Genomic DNA, 17,711 nt, shown 5'->3' with positions numbered 1-17,711 from the left:
TGGAAACACACACAGCTGGGAAGCAGTGACAAGGACCAGGCGAGGGCCAGGCTGCTCACTGCTCTGCTGCCCGTGTCCAGACCGCTTATTTCAGGAACATGATGGGGACGGTGGGTCGGCCCTTCTGGGCTGCGGGACAGGAGCCATCAGCTCTCAGTGTAACCTGGATTTGGAATCTGTTGTGCTTTCTTCCCCTGGGGAGGAGCTAATGTCCGGTCCCTTTCTGCTCGCAGGAGACAGAAATGCCGACATTTTCCCTAACAACGCCTGCCCCAGCCTGCGCACGGATTGCATAAGCCCCTGCGCTGATTGGGAAGAGCTGGGCGAGCACGCCCGCACTCCTGCGCACCTGCATCACCCGTGATGTCAGAAGGGGCCACCTGGGGACCCAGGAGGCTGCAGAGGAACTTCCAGGAGAATTCAGGCAGGGAGGTACCCGCAGGGCTGACGTAGGGGCCTTGGCAAAGAGAAGTCGTGGGGTGGCTCTGGCCCAGAGCTTTCTCTCCAAGAGGGCCGCACAGCAGCCAACCCCGCGGCTGCCACCACCTGGGTGGCAGCCTGGGCCTCCCTCGGCTGGGCACTGTGTTCACACTCACCACAGACAACCCTGTCAGGTTCTCAGTCCTGGACATATACTCGGGCCAGCACAGGGGCTTCACAGAACCCCATGCTGGAGTCCAGTCTCGGGTTCCGTTGCACTGGCACGGGGGAGCAGGACGAAAAGAGGCACCAACACTTTAGAGAGGGGCACATTCGTACACCCATGTCCACAGTCCCATCATTCACGATGGCCAAAAGGCGGAAGCAAACCACGTCTGGTGATGGACAAAGCGTGGTGCACAGACACCACAGGGAACGTGGTCCAGCCTCCGACGGGAGGCAAATCCGACACCTGCTACAGCAAACCTGACCCTTGTGGACATCACAGTGAGCGCAATGCACTGCCATAGAGGACAAGGCCAGTACTAGTCCAGAGTAGGCCAAGTCACAGAGAGACGCGGCTGTGCGAGGGGGCACAGGAGCTGGTGTTTAATGGGGATGGAGTTTTAGTTGGGGAACGTGCAAAGGTTCTGGAGACAGACGGTGATGATGGCTAATTAGAATGTACTAAATGCCATTGCACCACCTCTCAAAGGCGGCAAACACAAGCATATTTAAATCCCCAGGGGTCTGACCGTGCGGCCAGGGATCCACAGAGGTGCCCCCTTCAATGACATAAGAACGACCATGCAGGGGGCAAAGGTGACCTGCGGGGTCAGTGCCCTTACAAAAGGGACCCAGAGAGCTACCCTGCCCCTTCTTCTACAACGGGTCTCGGTGAGAAAATGGCCATCTACGGCCCAGGAAGCAGGCCCTGGCAGAGAGCCAACCTGTCTTGGTCTTGGACTTCAGCTTCCAGATGTGTGAGAAAGACATTTATTTCTTTAGTATAAGCCCCCAGTTGAGAGCCTGAACAGACTAAGACACAGAGGAACAGCTGGAGTCACAGGAGCTGGGAGAGGCAGGGAGTGGAAGGATCTTCTCCAAGAACCCCTGGAAGAACGGGGCGGGGGTGAGTGTGTGTGCCTGGGGGTCTGCTGCACCGTCCCAGGACACTAACTCAGCGCGGACACGCCTGGCTTCCTCTGGGCCCAGGCCGCAGGCCCCACCCAGCCCTCACACCCTCCTTACTCCTCGCTCACTCGGAGCTCCGTGGGCCACCTCGCCCCAGCCTCGCAAGTCCTGGGAGCTGCTCTCCCCTTCGGCGTGTGCATTCTGACAAACTCGAGAGGGGCAGATCCAGGCGGGGATTGCTTGTCTGCTGCTTTTTTTTTTTTTTTTGCCTGCGTTGCACAGCCCCAGGCAAATTATACTCCTGCTCCCTCTCTGGTCTCAAGTTTCCTTGTCTGTAACCTCATATGAATTTCACACACAGGCTGGGGCTCTGGGAGGCACGCACCAGGGCATGGAGCTCAGCTGCATCTGAAACATGTCCAGCTGTGAAGCAACATCCATGTGCTGCACATTCAATAAGGGGGGGAACTGCCCCGAATTTCAGAAACTGAGGAGCCGGCGACGGTAAACACCTCCCACAGAATTCCCAGAGTGGCCGGAATCCCACGAGATCCTGTCATTCTGACGTTTTAGAGATCTGGCTTATCTAATGTTTGAAATAGCATGTGTTCTTTGAAAAATGACGATTGGACGGCACAGCATTCGGGGAGCGATTGAAGTGCACAAGAGCTGTGTCCTGCGGGACTGACTCTTGCCCACCACGTCCTGCTGGCCACCAGCGTGGGCACACACACCCACCCCAACGTAAAACTGACACACAAAATGAGGCCACACCACAGGTGTTGGTCTCCCCACCCTCACTCCAAATCCACCGTGAAACCAGGCTGTAGGTCAGGGCGCCAAGAACACGTTCCCAAGGAGCAGAGAACAAATACTACCCCATGCTCTGCAGGCCGCTCCACGGCCACGCTCCAAGACTTGGCTGTTGTAGCACCAACAGGCAGGGCTGAGTTCCCCATGGACAGGAAAAGGTGGCGGCCAGGTACTGTGCAGACCCCTGGTGCCTGCCATTTCATCTGTCTCCAGGGCCTGACGTACTCAAATATAAACAGACAGAGGTTGCTTTTGGTCCCCCTTTTGTCTGACAGAAGAGGCATCCCATTTTGCATACAACTGTACACCTGCCCTTTCTCCCTTAAGGTCCGGTGGGAGTCATTCCAAATCCTCTACTGTCAATTCTCCAGTGGGGGTGCAGGGCAAGGCACCCCCAAAACCACCGGGCACAGCCATGAGACGTTTCTAAACAATGGAAACAGCATTCACAGAAGCCTGCCCATCTGACTCGGCGCCGAGCACCTGTCCTCTCTGGGGTCTTCCTGGCACAGCCCCCAGTCCCGCTCAGTGACTGACTGCGGCAGCCCAAGAGCTCTCTGCACCCCACAAAGACTGTACTGCGGACCGCATTCACACGAGATGGTATTTTCTGCAAAAATACTCCTGATTAACAGCAACCCATGAAATAAATAAAAAATTGCAAATACCATACTGGAGGCTGTTCTTCCTCCGCAGCGCAGCGTGCAAGGACCCGGCCCGGCCCAGCCAGCTTCCCTGCCCGAAATCACAGGGAGCCGCCCAGGGCTGTTTCCTTTCAGCCCGATAAAGGGAGCCCTCCCTGTCCCAAATAAGGAGGTCCCTAGCTCGGCCTCCAGACAGTAGCATCTCCGCTGTGGCCCCGGCTGTTTGTTTTACTAAGAACTTTATCTAGCGCTCAGCACTTCAAAGGGCGCCTGATGTGCTCAGCCCTCTGCCTGGAGTCTCCGTTCCTGGCGTTCCTGGCTGCTGCTCCAGCTGCAGGCAGCGCTCCCACAACGCAGGGCCTGGGTTTACGAGAACCCTGGCAAAGGACCTGGTCCCCTGATGAGTTCACCCACAGTGGGTTCCCTTAGTGCCTCAAGATGAGTCAAGATGTCACACTTGCACACGGCACGCTCTATCTTCCCCAGCTGGAGGCCACAGCCTCTTCCGGGAGGAGTTGCTCAAACGGTCACACTGATAGCGCAATAGGGGTGGCTCGAGAGGAATCCTGGGAGAATGAGTTCAGTGGTGCTCATCAGAGTGAATTCCGTGTCACCTGCGCAGATGGTGGGGCCCCCCAGCAGAGCAATCCCAAAGCTGCGAGCGTATTTCGTTGCTCATGCTTGACCTCAGGCTGCAAGGGACCCAGTCCCAAGGAGGCTTCAGACCCAGAGTTTGAACTCTGGCTTGGACACGAGGGAAAATTCTCTAGTCTGAGAGTAAGTTTTCCTGTCTGTAAAATGAGGATGTAGGGGCTGGCACTGTGGCGCAGTGGGTTAAAGCCACAGCCTGCAGCACTGGCATCCCACATGGGTGTCAGAATGAGTCCTGGCTGCTCCACTTTTGATTCAGCTCCCTGCTAATGCACCTGGGGAGGCACTGAAGGATGGCCCAAGTCCCTGAGCCTCTGCACCCACGTGGGAGATCTGGAAGAAGCTCCTGGCTTTGGATCAGCCCAGCTCCATCCTTTGCAGCCATTTGGGAAGTGAACCAGCGGATGGAACTCCTCTCTCTCTCTGTCTTTACCTCTCTTTATAAATGTCTTTCAAATAAATGAAATAAACCTTTTAAAAACAAAATGAGGACGTAATACTCTCTTCTTAGGGAACCCGAGAACCAGAGCTGGATAACATGAAGAGGGTAATAAACAGTAGGTGCTCAATAAATGCTTACTGCACTCTCCTCTCTCCTCAGGCTGCTGCAGTGCTTCAGGATCACCCAGAGGCTGTGAACAGCTTGCCAGGTTTATGAGATGGGAGACCCGCATATCTGGAAAGTTCTCATATCTGGCACAAGTGCAGCTGGTCTGCAAACCCCACCTTGAAAACCACTGAGTTACTGGCTCCATATCCGGGCATGCAGAAGCCCAGAGGCTGGATAACAGGAGGGCTCCCTCGATGGAAAAACAGTGTGGACTTAGACAAGCTCCTCCAGAGCTGACCACCACGAACAGACAAGCTGCTCGGTCTGCCCCGGCGTCCTGGTGTGTTTTTTAAGGTCCTCTGTGCTCCTGGACATCTGTCCTAGATGAGGGGTCCGACTCAGCCCAGTCTTCCAGGGGCTCTCATCCATGCACCTGCCAGGCCCCCGTTTTGCCAGCCCCACTGGGCAGGAAAGTAAGCTGGCATTCTGCTGCCCCAGGCGGTGGGCTTCATTAGCAGGGACTTCCAGTGTCTCAGGGCTTCTTGCAAAACTGACGATTGGTCCTAAGGGTACGCAGAGGCTCCTCGGGGAGCAGGACGCAGGCCAAGGCCACCAGGGCCTCACGGTTCTGGCATCGTCTCCCAAACACCTTTGCTGGCTGACTCTGGGGTGAGGCGGGGGCCCCATTCCTCTGTGGGCACAGGCGCTGCTCTTTTCAGTCTCCGCGTCAACGGGCATTTGAGCAGTGGGCCACCCTTCCCTCCTGCGGGCTACGCTGCCCTGGTGCCACCCTCACGGTGGCTCCCTGGCCCTCCACTGGCTGGGCCGGGAAGGGACCGACTGCAGGTTTTTGTGGAACAACAGGTCTTGCTGGTCGAGACACTGCCTCCCATTTATGTTTAGAAAGCTTGTCTTTCAAGGGGGAGGAAAAAAAAAAAAAAAGAAAAGAAAATTCTGCCTTAAAGGGCAGAAAACTAGTTCACCCGCAAGCCGTTTACGTGAAAAACTTCCTTGTGTGGCTCAGTGACTCATCAGCCCCCATCAAAGCGTGCGCTGGATGACACATGGAAGCCTGGTGCCCACTCCATTGCCTGGAAAAAAAAACCCAACAGCCCACAAATGTGACTTCTTCCTGGCCGCTGGGAGAGCTGCTGTAGCCATTCCTGAGGCCGGAAAGGGCCAGCACATGCAAGGTGGAGGTGAAGGCGTCTTTATTTTTAACATTTAAAAATGCTCATTTTATATGAAGGGCAGCCAGAGAGACAGACACAGAGAGACCTTCCATCTGCTGTTTCACTTCCCAAACAGCTACAACAGTCAGGGCCAGGCCAGGCCCAAAGCCAGGAACCTGGAACTCAATCCGGGTCTTCCACATGGGTGGGAGGGAACCAACTAGCTGAGCCATCATCTGCTGCCCCCCAGGGCGTGCAATCCAGGAAGCTGGATCGAAGACAAAGCCTGGGCTCAAACCAGACACTCCAATAAGGAACGCAGGAGTCCCAAGCAATGTTGCCACTGCTGCACCAACGCCCACCCCTAGGGGGAGGTCTGGAAGGTTCCCAAGGCCTAACTCCAGCTCCCGGAGCACAAGGAGCCCTGGCAGGGACAGGAGGAACAAGCAGAGCCAAAGTGGCTCAGACACATGGTACAAACCAACCTCCCCCGCTACCCAGCTCTGCAAGCTGGGCAGGTCACTCCACCTGGCCCCTGGGCTCCAGCTGCTTCTCCTACGGCATGAGAACAGTGACAGGGCCCCCAGGGTAAAGGCTGGGCGGCTAAGTGCCTTGCTCTGCCTCTGGCCGCTAACAGTGAACCCTCTCTTGTTTGAGGAACTCCATTTCCCCACGTGGACAGTGTTTCACTGAAAGCTGAAGTCGCACCCAGCTTGAACCGGGTCTCAACAGAACACAGCAGTCCTCCTTATCCGCAATGCCACTTGGCACAGCCTCAGTGTCTCGTGGTCACCCGCAGTCTGAAACACAAGATCCCAGAAACACACAATTCACGCGCACCACACTGCACGGGACGAAAAAAGTTTCACACCCTCACTCTTCGTATCAACGCTCTGTCCAGTGTGTCCATGCCTTACGTGCTACCTGCCCGTTGGTCGCTCAGTAGCCATCCAGGTTATCAGACCACCTACTGCAGCATCACAGGGCCCGTGTTCAAGCCACCCTTGTTTCAGGCGTGCAACGGTGCCGGGCATGTGGGAGGAGCCACTGATGCAGTTCCCAGCATGCCCTGGGGGCCTGGGAACTGATCCCCACAGGAGAGGACAGACCACAGCACTTCGAGCTGTGACAAGCAATGCGACAAGGGGGTCTGCAGACACAGCAGCATAACTTGTGATTGAGACAGGGCAAGGAAGGAAGGCGTGGATCACAATCTGTGTGGTGCTTACAAAGGCCCTGCCAGACTCTCACCAGGGCTGCCCCAGGAACTGAACTTGAGGGAGGAGGTGCTGACACTTCACACCTGTCTCTGCTTTCAGGACTGTCATATGCAGGCACCCATTTCATTTTTCTTAGATGTCTGGCAGGGGAGACGCCGGCTGCAACGGGGGCATTTTCTGGCCTGACGAAAGCCCAGGTGTTGTTTGCTTAGATGAACACAGCAGTGGAAACTCCACACACACCACAGCAGAGCCCGGGTTTGAGTTCAGCCCTGACTCCTGACTCCAGCTTCCTGCCGGTGCAGACACCTGCCAGACCCGTCTCTCAAGTCAATCACAGAGTTTCTAAGACTTAAAACTTCTGGGGCGGGCTTCTGGCGCAGGGGTTAAGATGCCCGTGCCCTGTATCGGAGCACCTGGCTTCGCTCCTGACTCCAGCTTCCTGCTGATGTGGACTCTGGGAAGCAGCAGTGATGGCTCAAGTGACGGGGTTCCAGACACCTGCACGGAAGACCCAGATGGAGTTCTTGATTCCTGGGGCGCCTCTGCAAGTTATTTAGAAAGTGTATGTATGTATGTATGTATGTATTCTGATTAGAAAAGCAGAGGCAAGGGGAGCGCATCTTCCACCTGCTGAGTCACTCCCCGAAAGCTCACTCAGCCTCGGCTGGGCCAGGCTGCAACCAGGAGCCAAGAACTCCATGCAGGTCTCCCACGTGAGTGGCAGGGAGCTGAGGAGCCGAGCCACCGTCTGCTGCCTTCCAGGGTGCGCATCAGCAGGAGGCTGGAACTGAAAGCAGAGCCGGGGCTCAGACCCAGACACGGTGATGCGGGATGTGAGCATCCCGAGCGGCACCTTAACAGCCGCGCCCAATGGCCGCCCCAGGTAAATCTTCTAAACAGAATTTCTAGCCAAAGAGATCAGTCACAGAAGAGCTAGGATTGTATGATTTCACCGAGATAAAGCTCAAATGCAGGAGGAACGAGTCCACGCTGCCAGCAGTCGGCACACAGGAGCGGGGCTGGGGGGCCCGGGAGAGGCCCCTCCCCGCTTCTTGATCTGGTACTGGTTCGGCTTGCGAGGATTCCCGCTTCTCACTTGTGCACTCTTCTGTATGTTTATTATCCCTTTAGGGAAAGTTCTCTTTAGAAATGGACCAAGAGCGGTTTCCAAGAGCATCTGCCTGGGGACGGTGGGGGCCGTGCAGGCTCAGCGACTACCTGGCCTGCACCCCTACCTCTCCAGGGACACACCTGTACCAACTCTGAAGCCGGAAGACCCACAGGTCCCCTCAGCCAGGCAGGCTGGGGTCCCCTGCACCCCATGTTGGGGCTCCCCTCAGTGCTGGGTTCAAATCTCAGCTCTGCCTGTGTCCAGCTGAGCGACCCTCAGGTTCTGCTGCACGAGGCCCCCATCAGGGGCCTGAGACATGGTGCAGCAGGGGAAGCCACTGCCTGCAACACTGCCACCCCCACCGAAGCCCCACTCTGAGTCCCGGCTGCTCTGCTTCAGGTCCCTCTCCCTGCTAATATGCCTGGGAAGGCAATGGAAGGCGGCCTGAGGACTCAGAGCCCTGGCATCCAAGTGAGAGACCCCGTTGGAGTTTCTGGCTCCTGGCTGCAGCATGGCCCAGTGCTGGCTGCTGTGTCCATCTGGGGAATGAGCCAGCAGATAAAAGCATACATGTTCTCCCTCTCCCTCTCCCACTCTGCTTTCACATAAATAAATCTTAAAAACAAAAACAAGCGGGCCTCAGCAATTGCAGTGGTGTCACGAGATGGCGCACAGGGAAGCCCCCAGTAGGGGCCCAGCAACTGTTTCCCTCTCCGTCTACTGCAAAGAAAGCCTGGGGGAGCAGGAGCTCGCCTCCCCAGGGCCACCCAGCCCTCTGCCACTTGTTAGTTTCAATCCCCAACGCTCCACTTGTCACTAGTTACAGGATCCCCAGTGACCCAGTGAGGGGCCCAGCCTGCGGCAGGGAGACCCTGAAGACTGTGGCCTGCCCCGGGAACCAGCAGCTGGGGCCCCTGGTGACAGGGCAAGCACCCAGCTGGACCCCAACTGGGCCTGTGCTCTCTGCGTCTCAGCTGCAGCCCCTCCAGCGGCCTTGTGGGGAAGCCCCTCCTTCCCTGGCTTTCAGCGGACGCCCTCTCATCCCCCTCTTGAGAGGTCACAAAGCTGTCTTTGACTGAGTGCCAAGAATTAACCTGCACGCAATTCCTGCCCTTTCCACCGGGATGAAGAGGGCAAGCACCTGGGCCCCTAGGATGACAGAGGCCAAGTCCTGCCTGGCCTTGCCCGGCCGCCTGGCTCCAGCTTCCTTCTCAGACCATCCCACGTGGGGCACATCTCGACCCGGGGCACTGATCTGGAAGCTCCACCAAGGCTGCCACAGGGCCCAGCCAGTGGCATCGGGCCTGGATCCCTGCAACACTCGAGGACGCACAGGCCTAGGGGCCACGACAATGGGCAGTGGGGACCTGTCAAATGAGTCAGCAGAGTTCTGACACAGCAGAAGATGTGCAGTGACTGATGAGACATCTGCCATCGTCACTGTGGTTGGTGGCACATGTGCTCTATGTGTGCCTACATTTCTTTTTCTAGAAACTTCTCTTCCTTTTTTTTTAAAAAAATTATTTATTTGAAGAAGTTACACTGTGAGAGAGGGAGAGAGAGTCATCTTCCATCCACTGGTTCACTCTCCAAATGGCTGCAGTGGCCAGAGCTGGGTCAGGTGGAAGCCAGGAGCCAGGAGCTTCCTCCCAGGTCTCTCCACAGGGTCCAAGTAATTGGGCCATCTTCTGCTGCTTTCCCAGGTGCATTAGCAGGGAGCTGGGTAGGAAGTGGAGTGGTTGGGACTCAAACTGGTGCCCACATGGGATGCCAGTGACACAGGTGGTGGCTTAACTCACTGTAACACAGTGCTGGCCCCTACAGCCTTCTAAGATCCTTCTACACAAAGGATTCAGAATGAACATGTACTGAGTGGCCACCACATCGCAGATGTTGCTCTAAACTCCACAGCTATGAGCTCTCGAAGACCTAATGGGCTGGGTTTTGTTATGAACCCCTCTTATTTGGAAGAACGGTCACTAGTCCACGGTGGCGAGCCAGGACCGGAACCCAGGCAGTCTGGCCGGAGCCCTGTCCTTCAAGCAAAGAAGAATTTTCTCCTTTGGAAGCAAACTGAGCAAGAGCCACCAAAAACCCCTGCTCTCAGGCCCGCTATCCACTCTTCTGGAAATCTATCCAAAACAAGTAATTCAAAAGTAAAAGCTTAGCTAGGGGATCCTCAACGGCATTATGCATAACCGCGGAACACGGTGGAACACCTCCACCATCGGGTGGCAGAGGCAGCCATGAGCACATGCACCATGGATACCTGCTGGAAGCTCACACTGGAAGGCTCAGTGCTAACGCGAGGTGGAAGCTGCCGAGACTGTCCACGCCTGGCCACAGCTGCCGAAACGCCCATGTCCAGCAGGGCGGAGGCTGCCGTGGGGCGTGCGGGGGTCAGGAGTTGCTGTCCTTGCTACGGCTGCAGCAAGGTAAGAGACGGGCTGAGGGCCAAGGAGACAGACGGTGGTCCTGAAGTGGTTAAGACATAGGGCATCCTGGACCAGAGGGGACAAGCCCAGCCAGCAGGGTTGGGGGCCAGGAGCGAGGCAGGACTGGGCACTCAGCACCCAGAGTGTGGAGCCCAGGGGTGCTGTGCCTGGGGCTGACGTGGAAGTGGCTGGGTCCTGGGCTTGACCTTCTGGCCAGGGAGAGGTGTCTGACGGTAGCTGGGCTGGGCTGTGCTGACGGAGCAGGACGGGATACACCACCAGCCCCTACCCGTGAGAAAGGGGGCCTTGCCAAGTCAGAGGTTAATTCACATAATCCTCACGGTGACGTCCGTGAGACTTAGGGAAAAATGTAAAGCTGTCAGGCGATGCCTCACGGGACAAAACCCCAGGCCTGCCAGCCGGTTGGTCACGAGTTCAGAGACTGCTGAGGTGTGAGACCTGCTTGAGGGTGGAGTGTGGCCACGCGCCTATGCCCACGGGTCTGGCCTGGCAGCCGCAGCCCACGGGCTTGAAGGCCCACACTGTGGACTCAGACTGCTGCTCACATCCTAGCTCTGCTGTTTAAGGACTGTGTGGCCTCAAGCGAGTGCTGTAACCTCCTAGCCTCAGCTTCCACGCTGTAAAATAGGAAAATAAGAGGACCTGCCCTTCCTCCCAGTTGTGTGGCTGCACTGAGGTGAAGCGAGGTGCAGGGACCCACCTGGCACAAGAGTGAGCACCTTATGACTGGGGTGAGGACCACCTGCTGCTCTGTGCTGGGGGCCAGGGCTGGGGCAAGAGCTGGGGAGAGGATTGGTAGACATGAGTCTTGGCAGTGGCTCTTCCCCAGGAAGGCCCCAGGCCTGGGAAAGGAGGAGGTGGGTGAGAGCCAGGGGACGGCACCCACTGGAGGGTCTTTTCCTGGGCTGCAGGCTCACTCCTCCCCCACCAACCGCTTCATGCACGGCCCTTGGCAAGGGTAACAAGAGGGCATCAGCTCGGGGCTCTTGGTCACTCTGATCTGGTCCCCTGGGAACCTCAGCCCAAGCAGGTGCCCTCCTCCCCGCAAGGGGTGAGCAGGAAGGGTCTTGCTTTCCCAAGGGCACGGCCAGGCAGGGAAGAGAGAACCTGGGCACCATCCCCGGCCCCCATGTGGAGACCGACCCCCCCCCCACAGTGGGCTGTTCCTCAGTGGTGCCTCCGAACAAGCTATGAGTGCCTCAGTTGACTGGGTGGAACAGAAGCCGTGATCTTGCAGGAGCCGGTGCCCTTGGCAATGTCCTTAATCCCCTTGGTGCCAGCTTCCTCACTGTAAGAGGGGCAGTGGTGGGGAAATGGCAGCTAGGAGGCTTGAGGGCGCACATGCGCACACAGTGCACGGGGCCTTTCCTGGGGTGGGGGGCTTCCCTCCTCGGCTCTCCCAGACCTGGAGTCCGCAGGGGCCTTCCGGCTGGGGCTGCGACAGGGCCATGAGAGGGAGGGGGGCTTGAGCCGGCTGTGCTCGCCGCCTCGGACTCCCCACTTCCCCAAGGCCCCGGCTCCTTCCAGGATCCCTCCTTGCCTCCTCCACAAACAGCATAGCATGGCTCTGGACCTCACAAGGACTCGGTGAGGGAGGGGTGACCATCGTGCCCATTCCACAGATGAGAACACTGAAGCCCAGGTAAACCTGTACACTACAGCCACCACCCAGCACTCACCCTCATGCTCGCCACTTGAACACACACACTCTCACACTCACCCTTACACACACGCAACACAAACCGCACACATTCACACACACTCACACATTCATACACTCACATACATTCGTATTCTCACACACACAGTCACACTCACATTCTCTCACACACGTAACTCACATGTTCTTTCTGACACACTCATTCACTCACATACATTCTCACACACACAGTCACACATTCTCACACACGTAACTCATGCACTCACGCTCACATATGCACACGTTCCTTCTCACACACACTCACACATTCATGCACTCACATACATTCTCACACACATTCTCTCTCATGCACAAACTCACATGCACTCACACATTCTCACACACTCACACTCATACATTCTCACACACATGTTCTCTCATGCACACACAACTCACACCCACATGTGTACATGTTCTTTCTCACACACACTCTCACACATGCCCACGACTCACACACCCTTCCCCACTGGTCACTAGAAAGACAGAAGCCTACACAGGGTGACCATGAGGCTGCAGTCGCCCCAGAGGGTTGGGAAACCCTGCTGGGGAGTGGGCGGCAGCAGAACTGGGGCGGACAGCCAGCAGGGACACCAGATGGGTGGGGACTCTCCCAAAGCCAAGCGCATGCCTCGGCCCCATCAGCCCAGAGGCAGGAAGGCAAGCCAGCGCCTTGGCCCACGACAGGCTGCTCCTGCCCCAGCATCCCCAGGGATGAAATCGCTTGGCTTCCAAGACTTCCGTCAGCAGCCCAAGGAGCCCCTCTCAGGCAGCAAATGGGCACAGGTACCAGAAGCTCCGCACGGCAGAGCAGGGGTCTCTGGCATCTCGGGGCTACAGTGGGAGCCTATGCCAGCTTCCTCAGCCCAGGACTCAGAGCCTGGGGGCCGGGGCTGCTGGCGCAAGCGGGCCTGTCCCTCACAGTGGGTGGCACTCGGGCCTCTTACCTCAGGCACAGACACAGGGCAGTGTCCTCAGGGCTTTGTGCACATGCACACACACACACACAGCCCCTCAGCCTGCAGCATGCTCCCGGCCTCGTCACACTACCTGGGCTGTCCCTTCACAGCCCCGCACACATGCAGAGGCCTGTCTCCACGGCCTCTGTGCACCTGTGCCGAGGGAGGAACCAGGCCTCATTAGTGCAGTGCAACTCGTTGTGTTCTGGGTCCTCCTGGAATTTGCCTCTAGGGCTGAACCCCTCAAAGCAAACAGGGCAGCCTCCCCAGGGAGCCCTCAGGACCTGGGGCTCTGCTGCGGTGGATGCTGGGAGGCTTAGCTCTGCCTGTCCTGGCTGCCCATAGCAACTCCACAGCCTCCTTCCTGGGGCCGGAGATGCCAGCCCTCCTTCTACAGGCATCCAGGGCATCCTTGAACCTCCTAACCACCATTTGCTGAGCTCAGGAGGGGCAGGTGCTACGGCACAGTGGACTAAGCCGCCACCTGAGATGCCAGCATCCTGTATTAGAATGCCAGTTCAAGCCCTGGCTGTCCCACTTCTGATTCAGTTCCCTGCTAATGTGCTTGGGAAAGCAGTGGAAGGAGGACCAAGTACTATCTGCAGACCCAAACGCTCCTGGCTTCAGCCTGGCCCAGCCTAGGCTGCTGGGGCCATTTGGGGAGTGAATCAGGTGAATCATTGCATGAAGATCTCTCTCTGCCTTTCAAATAAATGAAATACATCTTTAAAAAAAAAAAAAAAAAAGGCCAGGAGGAAGCACAGCAGCAGGGCCGTGGTGGTCACATTCCTCCCCATTCCTGGTGGCCTTGGGCAAGTGACTCACACGCACTGAGCTCAGATTTTCCCCTCTGCAGATGTCGATAATGGCAGCGTCTGCTCAGGGAGACAAGGTCACCCACAAACTACAGTGGCCAGGGAGCCACGGGGACACACGGACACGACGCAGCTCCGAGCAGAGGCCACTGAACAGCGCGCCCCGACATGTGGATGCAGGCAGGAACACGGCGTGGCAACGCCATAGATGCTCTGCCTCGTGCCACCAGGCGACCTGAGGCCCTCATGTCGACAGCACCTCCCCACCATCCCTTTCTGGAAGCTTCTCAGACACGCTTCCCCGTGTGCCTGCCTGGCCTCCCTGCATGACCAACACCAGGAACACCACTGCTGAGCAGGGCTAGCTCCACAGGCCTCAGACTGAGGTGGTAACCGAGATCTCTAAAGCCCCAGACAGCCTGCACTGGCTGCCTTGCGGGCCACGCTGCCCCCATGGGCAAGGCCCCAGGGATCCCAGCACAAGTCAGCAGATCGAGACAGCGGGAGCACCGTGCTGGAGGCGTGATGATTCCCAACCCGAAGAGCATATCCTGTGTGTGTCCCGCACCCGCAGCTGCAACAGGCCAACGTCTACTGGTGCAGGGGAAAAAAGCCAAGAGCAACATCTGGGGAATTTAAAAACTCAGGCTGAGGGTGAGGGCTATTTAAATATCCTTAATTCTGATCTTCTACTGAGTTTTTCTCAGATACAAATAGACAAGAAACAAGGAAAGGAGAAGGACAAACCCCAATGACAACAGAGGAGGGGAGAGAGCGGCCGCGGCCGTGTCCCGAGTGCTGAGCTGAAGAGTCCCAGTGTAACAGGCAGGCATGGTTTGACCAACAAGGAAGCAAGATGGCTCCACAGAGCTGGACTGCTATCTACTACGCACCTGTGAGACAATCACTTGCCTTCTCTGAACCCTGATTTCCTTATTTGCTGGATGACAAAGGATCAGAAAGCCCCTCGCCAGGCCTGGCACATCACAGGGACTCCATACTAGTTTTTTGTTTGTTAACAGGCAGAGTCAGACAGTGAGAGAGAGACAGAGAGAAAAGTCCTCCTTTTTCTGTTGGTTCAACCCCCATGGCTGGCGCTGCGCCGATCGGAAGCCAGGAGCCAGGTGTTTCCTCCTGGTCTCCCATGCAGGTGCAGGGGCCCAAGCACCTGGGCCATCCTCCACTGCCTTCCCGGGCCACAGCAGAGAGCTGGACTGGAAGAGGAGCAACTGGGACAGAACCGGCACCCCGACCGGGACTAGAACCCGAGGTGCCAGCGCCGCAGGCAGAGGATTAGCCTAGTGAGCCGCAGCGCCGGCCAGGACTCCATTCTTATACCCAAATTAAATGAGCACTTGCTGGACCAGTAAGCAACAGAATCAGGATTCAAATCCAGCTTCCCCAGCTCACCCACCTAGGCAGCAGAGCTTCGTGTTTCTCTGCCATTGTAACAGGAAAGAGAGCGTGGCAAAGGGTCAGAGGACTCATCAGGGTACAATACTGAGATACCACTGCCACCTGGTGGCAGCACACCTAAGTTATTGCAGGGGCAGGGGGCAACTGTAAGGGGTAAAGTGTCTTGTGTCCAGTGTCTTGTGTGTGCCTAAGACACAAGGCCATGCTTATACAGTGACCATGCAGCTAGCCTCCCTCCACCTGGCCAAAGGGCTGGCACGCCGCCAGGCAGCTGCCGGCGCCTGGACACCCCCGACTTAGGTTTCCTGGATGTTTTTTTAATTTAACTGATTAAATTTACCAACCACAAACAAACCGGATGCTGTCATAATTAAGTGCAGACATCCAGGTTTGCGTGAGACCTGCTGGAGACACAGGGATCCCGGATCCATTAGTTGCTGCAATCCCACAGGCTGTCTTGGACATCTGATGGTCATGAGCCTGGGCTTTTCAACCCAGTCAGAGTCCCTGAAATGCTGCCTTCTGTGCCCTGCTCTGAGCCATCCCTTGCAGCCGGGTTCACAGTCAGAGATTCCACAGATGCTGCCCGCTGGCTAGCGCTCCGTGGATGCCACTGAAGACAGCCTCCTCCACTGGTCTTGCAGTTTTAAATGGGGCATTCTCTCCAAGCCTGCTGTGTCGGGAGTGTGTCTGCCAGTCCAGCCCACGCCATCCTGAGCTAAGGAAGTCAGGCTGTCACTGACAGAGGACCCACACGGGGACACCACGGCAAACAGAAGATGCTCTAACTGAGCCCTGAAGGTCAGGTGACTCCCCTCCCCCCGCCACCAACGCCAGTGACATTCCTCGTTCTTGACTGCTCTGGTACCTAACTGATAGACGGCCCCAGCAGGTCCTGACGAGTGCCTGCCTGTCCCGTGGGCACCCTTGTACCTGGGCACGCCGAGAACCAGGCACCAGGGATGCTCCCCCCCCACCCCCGACAATGAACTCTTGGCAGCAGCTCTTGGTGCATCAGCAGGTGTGTGCCCCTTACCTTCTTAGCTGCCCCCTGGTGCCTTCCCACTCTGCTATATCCAGAAACAGGTACTTGAAGACCAGTGTGAACCCCGCCTTGATCCTTACTAATAAAAGGCCCTTGGACTCCACTTGCTTCACCTTTCCCATTTGTAAAATGGGAGCAATGGTGATGATGGCACTCATGAAGTTGTAAAGTGGGTGAGATGGACACGAGGCGCCTGGCACACACCCTGGCACGCAGCAGGGGCTCAGGACGTGCTAGTTTCTTCCCCTTTGCAGCCCCAAATTGGAGATGCCTGCTCTGCTTCTGGGACTCTGCCCAACAGACTCAAAGTGAGAACACGGGCTGCTGACCAGGAAGGCGTGGAGTGCCCCTTGGCAGGCCCAGGGAGACAGATTTCCAGGGTTGTCCTTCCACCCTCCGTCTGTTGTGGCAAGGGCCCCTGCAGAGGCACGAGGGGAATGCCGAGCCCCATGCGGGCCAGCCGGCCACCCCCCTCGGCTCTCCAGCTCCCTGTGAGGATGACAGCTCTGGACAGCCACCTGTCATTCCAGCCACTCCCTGCTGGCTTCACGGAGCCAGAGCCTGTCACAGCTTGTTTGGACCCATCAGAGGGCGGGAGTGACAGGCAGACAGGACGAGGACGCGCAGCTCGCCATGTGGGCTCCATGCTCCGGGCCCAAGGTCAGGGCCTAACACCAGGGCCCCGGAGCAGCACTCAACTCCCAGGGGTGCTCAGGGCCCCTGCCTGGGAAATTTCCCCCAGGTCTTGAAAGTCACTGGCAGGAGACTAACTCCCTCCCCGTGCCAGGTAACTCTGAACCATCCAGCACAGAGTTGGAACGGAGGAATGAGGCCAGAGAGCCAGACAACTGGAAAGAAGCAGACTATGGAACAAGGGCTGGGGTTTTGAATCTCAGGCCAGCTGACACTTGCTGTAGTCTTCCCAAGTTCAGGCAAGCCAGCATCTTGAGCCCCTGAAGTCCGGGCTCTCCAGCTCCTCAGGTCACCTCATTCCAGGAAGGAAAAGTTGCACGATCCTTTGGAAAGCAGGGAAACAGCTGGATGGCTCCCAGCTGGGCAGGAACGCCCGGTCAGCAGGCAGGGGACCGGGACCTGAGCTCTCCCCTTCCCAGCCCTGGGTAACACGAGCCTGACTCTCATGGCTGTGCTGCAGCTGAGCGGTAGAGTCAGGACTTACCTTCCACTGCAGGGAATGGAACCACTGGTCTCGCAGGTAGCTGTTCGCAGCCTGCAACGACAAGAACAGGACAGCAACGTGGTCACCAGCTTGCAGCAACTCCGAGCATCTCACAGGTCCAGCAAGCAAGCCCCAGCCTGCACACAGCCCCAGTTGGCTGGACAGCACTAACCGTGCACACATATCTTGACTTGCCCGGCATGGGCAAGGGCCGGGATGAAATGGCTGGGAGCAGGGCGCAGGTGACGTTGGAAGCTGGGGGGGTCTCCTTTGCGCCAGGCCTGCCCTAGCTCCCAGCCTTTGTTATCTGCCTATGCTCTCATCAGTTCTTTAGACACAGCCTTGTCACGGGCTTCCGTGACTATGCCCACTTCACAGAGAGACAAAGCAAGATCCCAAGACCTCACAACTAAGTGCAATACAATCCAA

The 17,711-nt window shown here is 57.2% G+C and overlaps 1 protein-coding gene across 1 annotated transcript in view; it reads right to left on the bottom strand.

The window, feature by feature from the left end:
* The window catches only part of CMIP (c-Maf inducing protein), a 217,040-nt gene that overhangs the window by 54,748 nt on the left and 144,581 nt on the right, over window positions 1-17,711 (bottom strand). Inside the window, exon 3 of the mRNA XM_051847041.3 lies at window positions 17,283-17,333. Coding sequence (XP_051703001.1) covers window positions 17,283-17,333 — 51 coding nt within the window. The remainder of the gene's footprint in view (window positions 1-17,282; window positions 17,334-17,711) is intronic.

This window comes from Oryctolagus cuniculus, chromosome 18 (assembly GCF_051225735.1).
Source record: "Oryctolagus cuniculus isolate XC-2025 breed Fujian yellow rabbit chromosome 18, ASM5122573v1, whole genome shotgun sequence".
Lineage (NCBI taxonomy): Eukaryota > Metazoa > Chordata > Mammalia > Lagomorpha > Leporidae > Oryctolagus > Oryctolagus cuniculus.
Note: the sequence above shows the minus strand (reverse complement) of the source record. Positions and strands in the feature narration are given on the sequence as shown.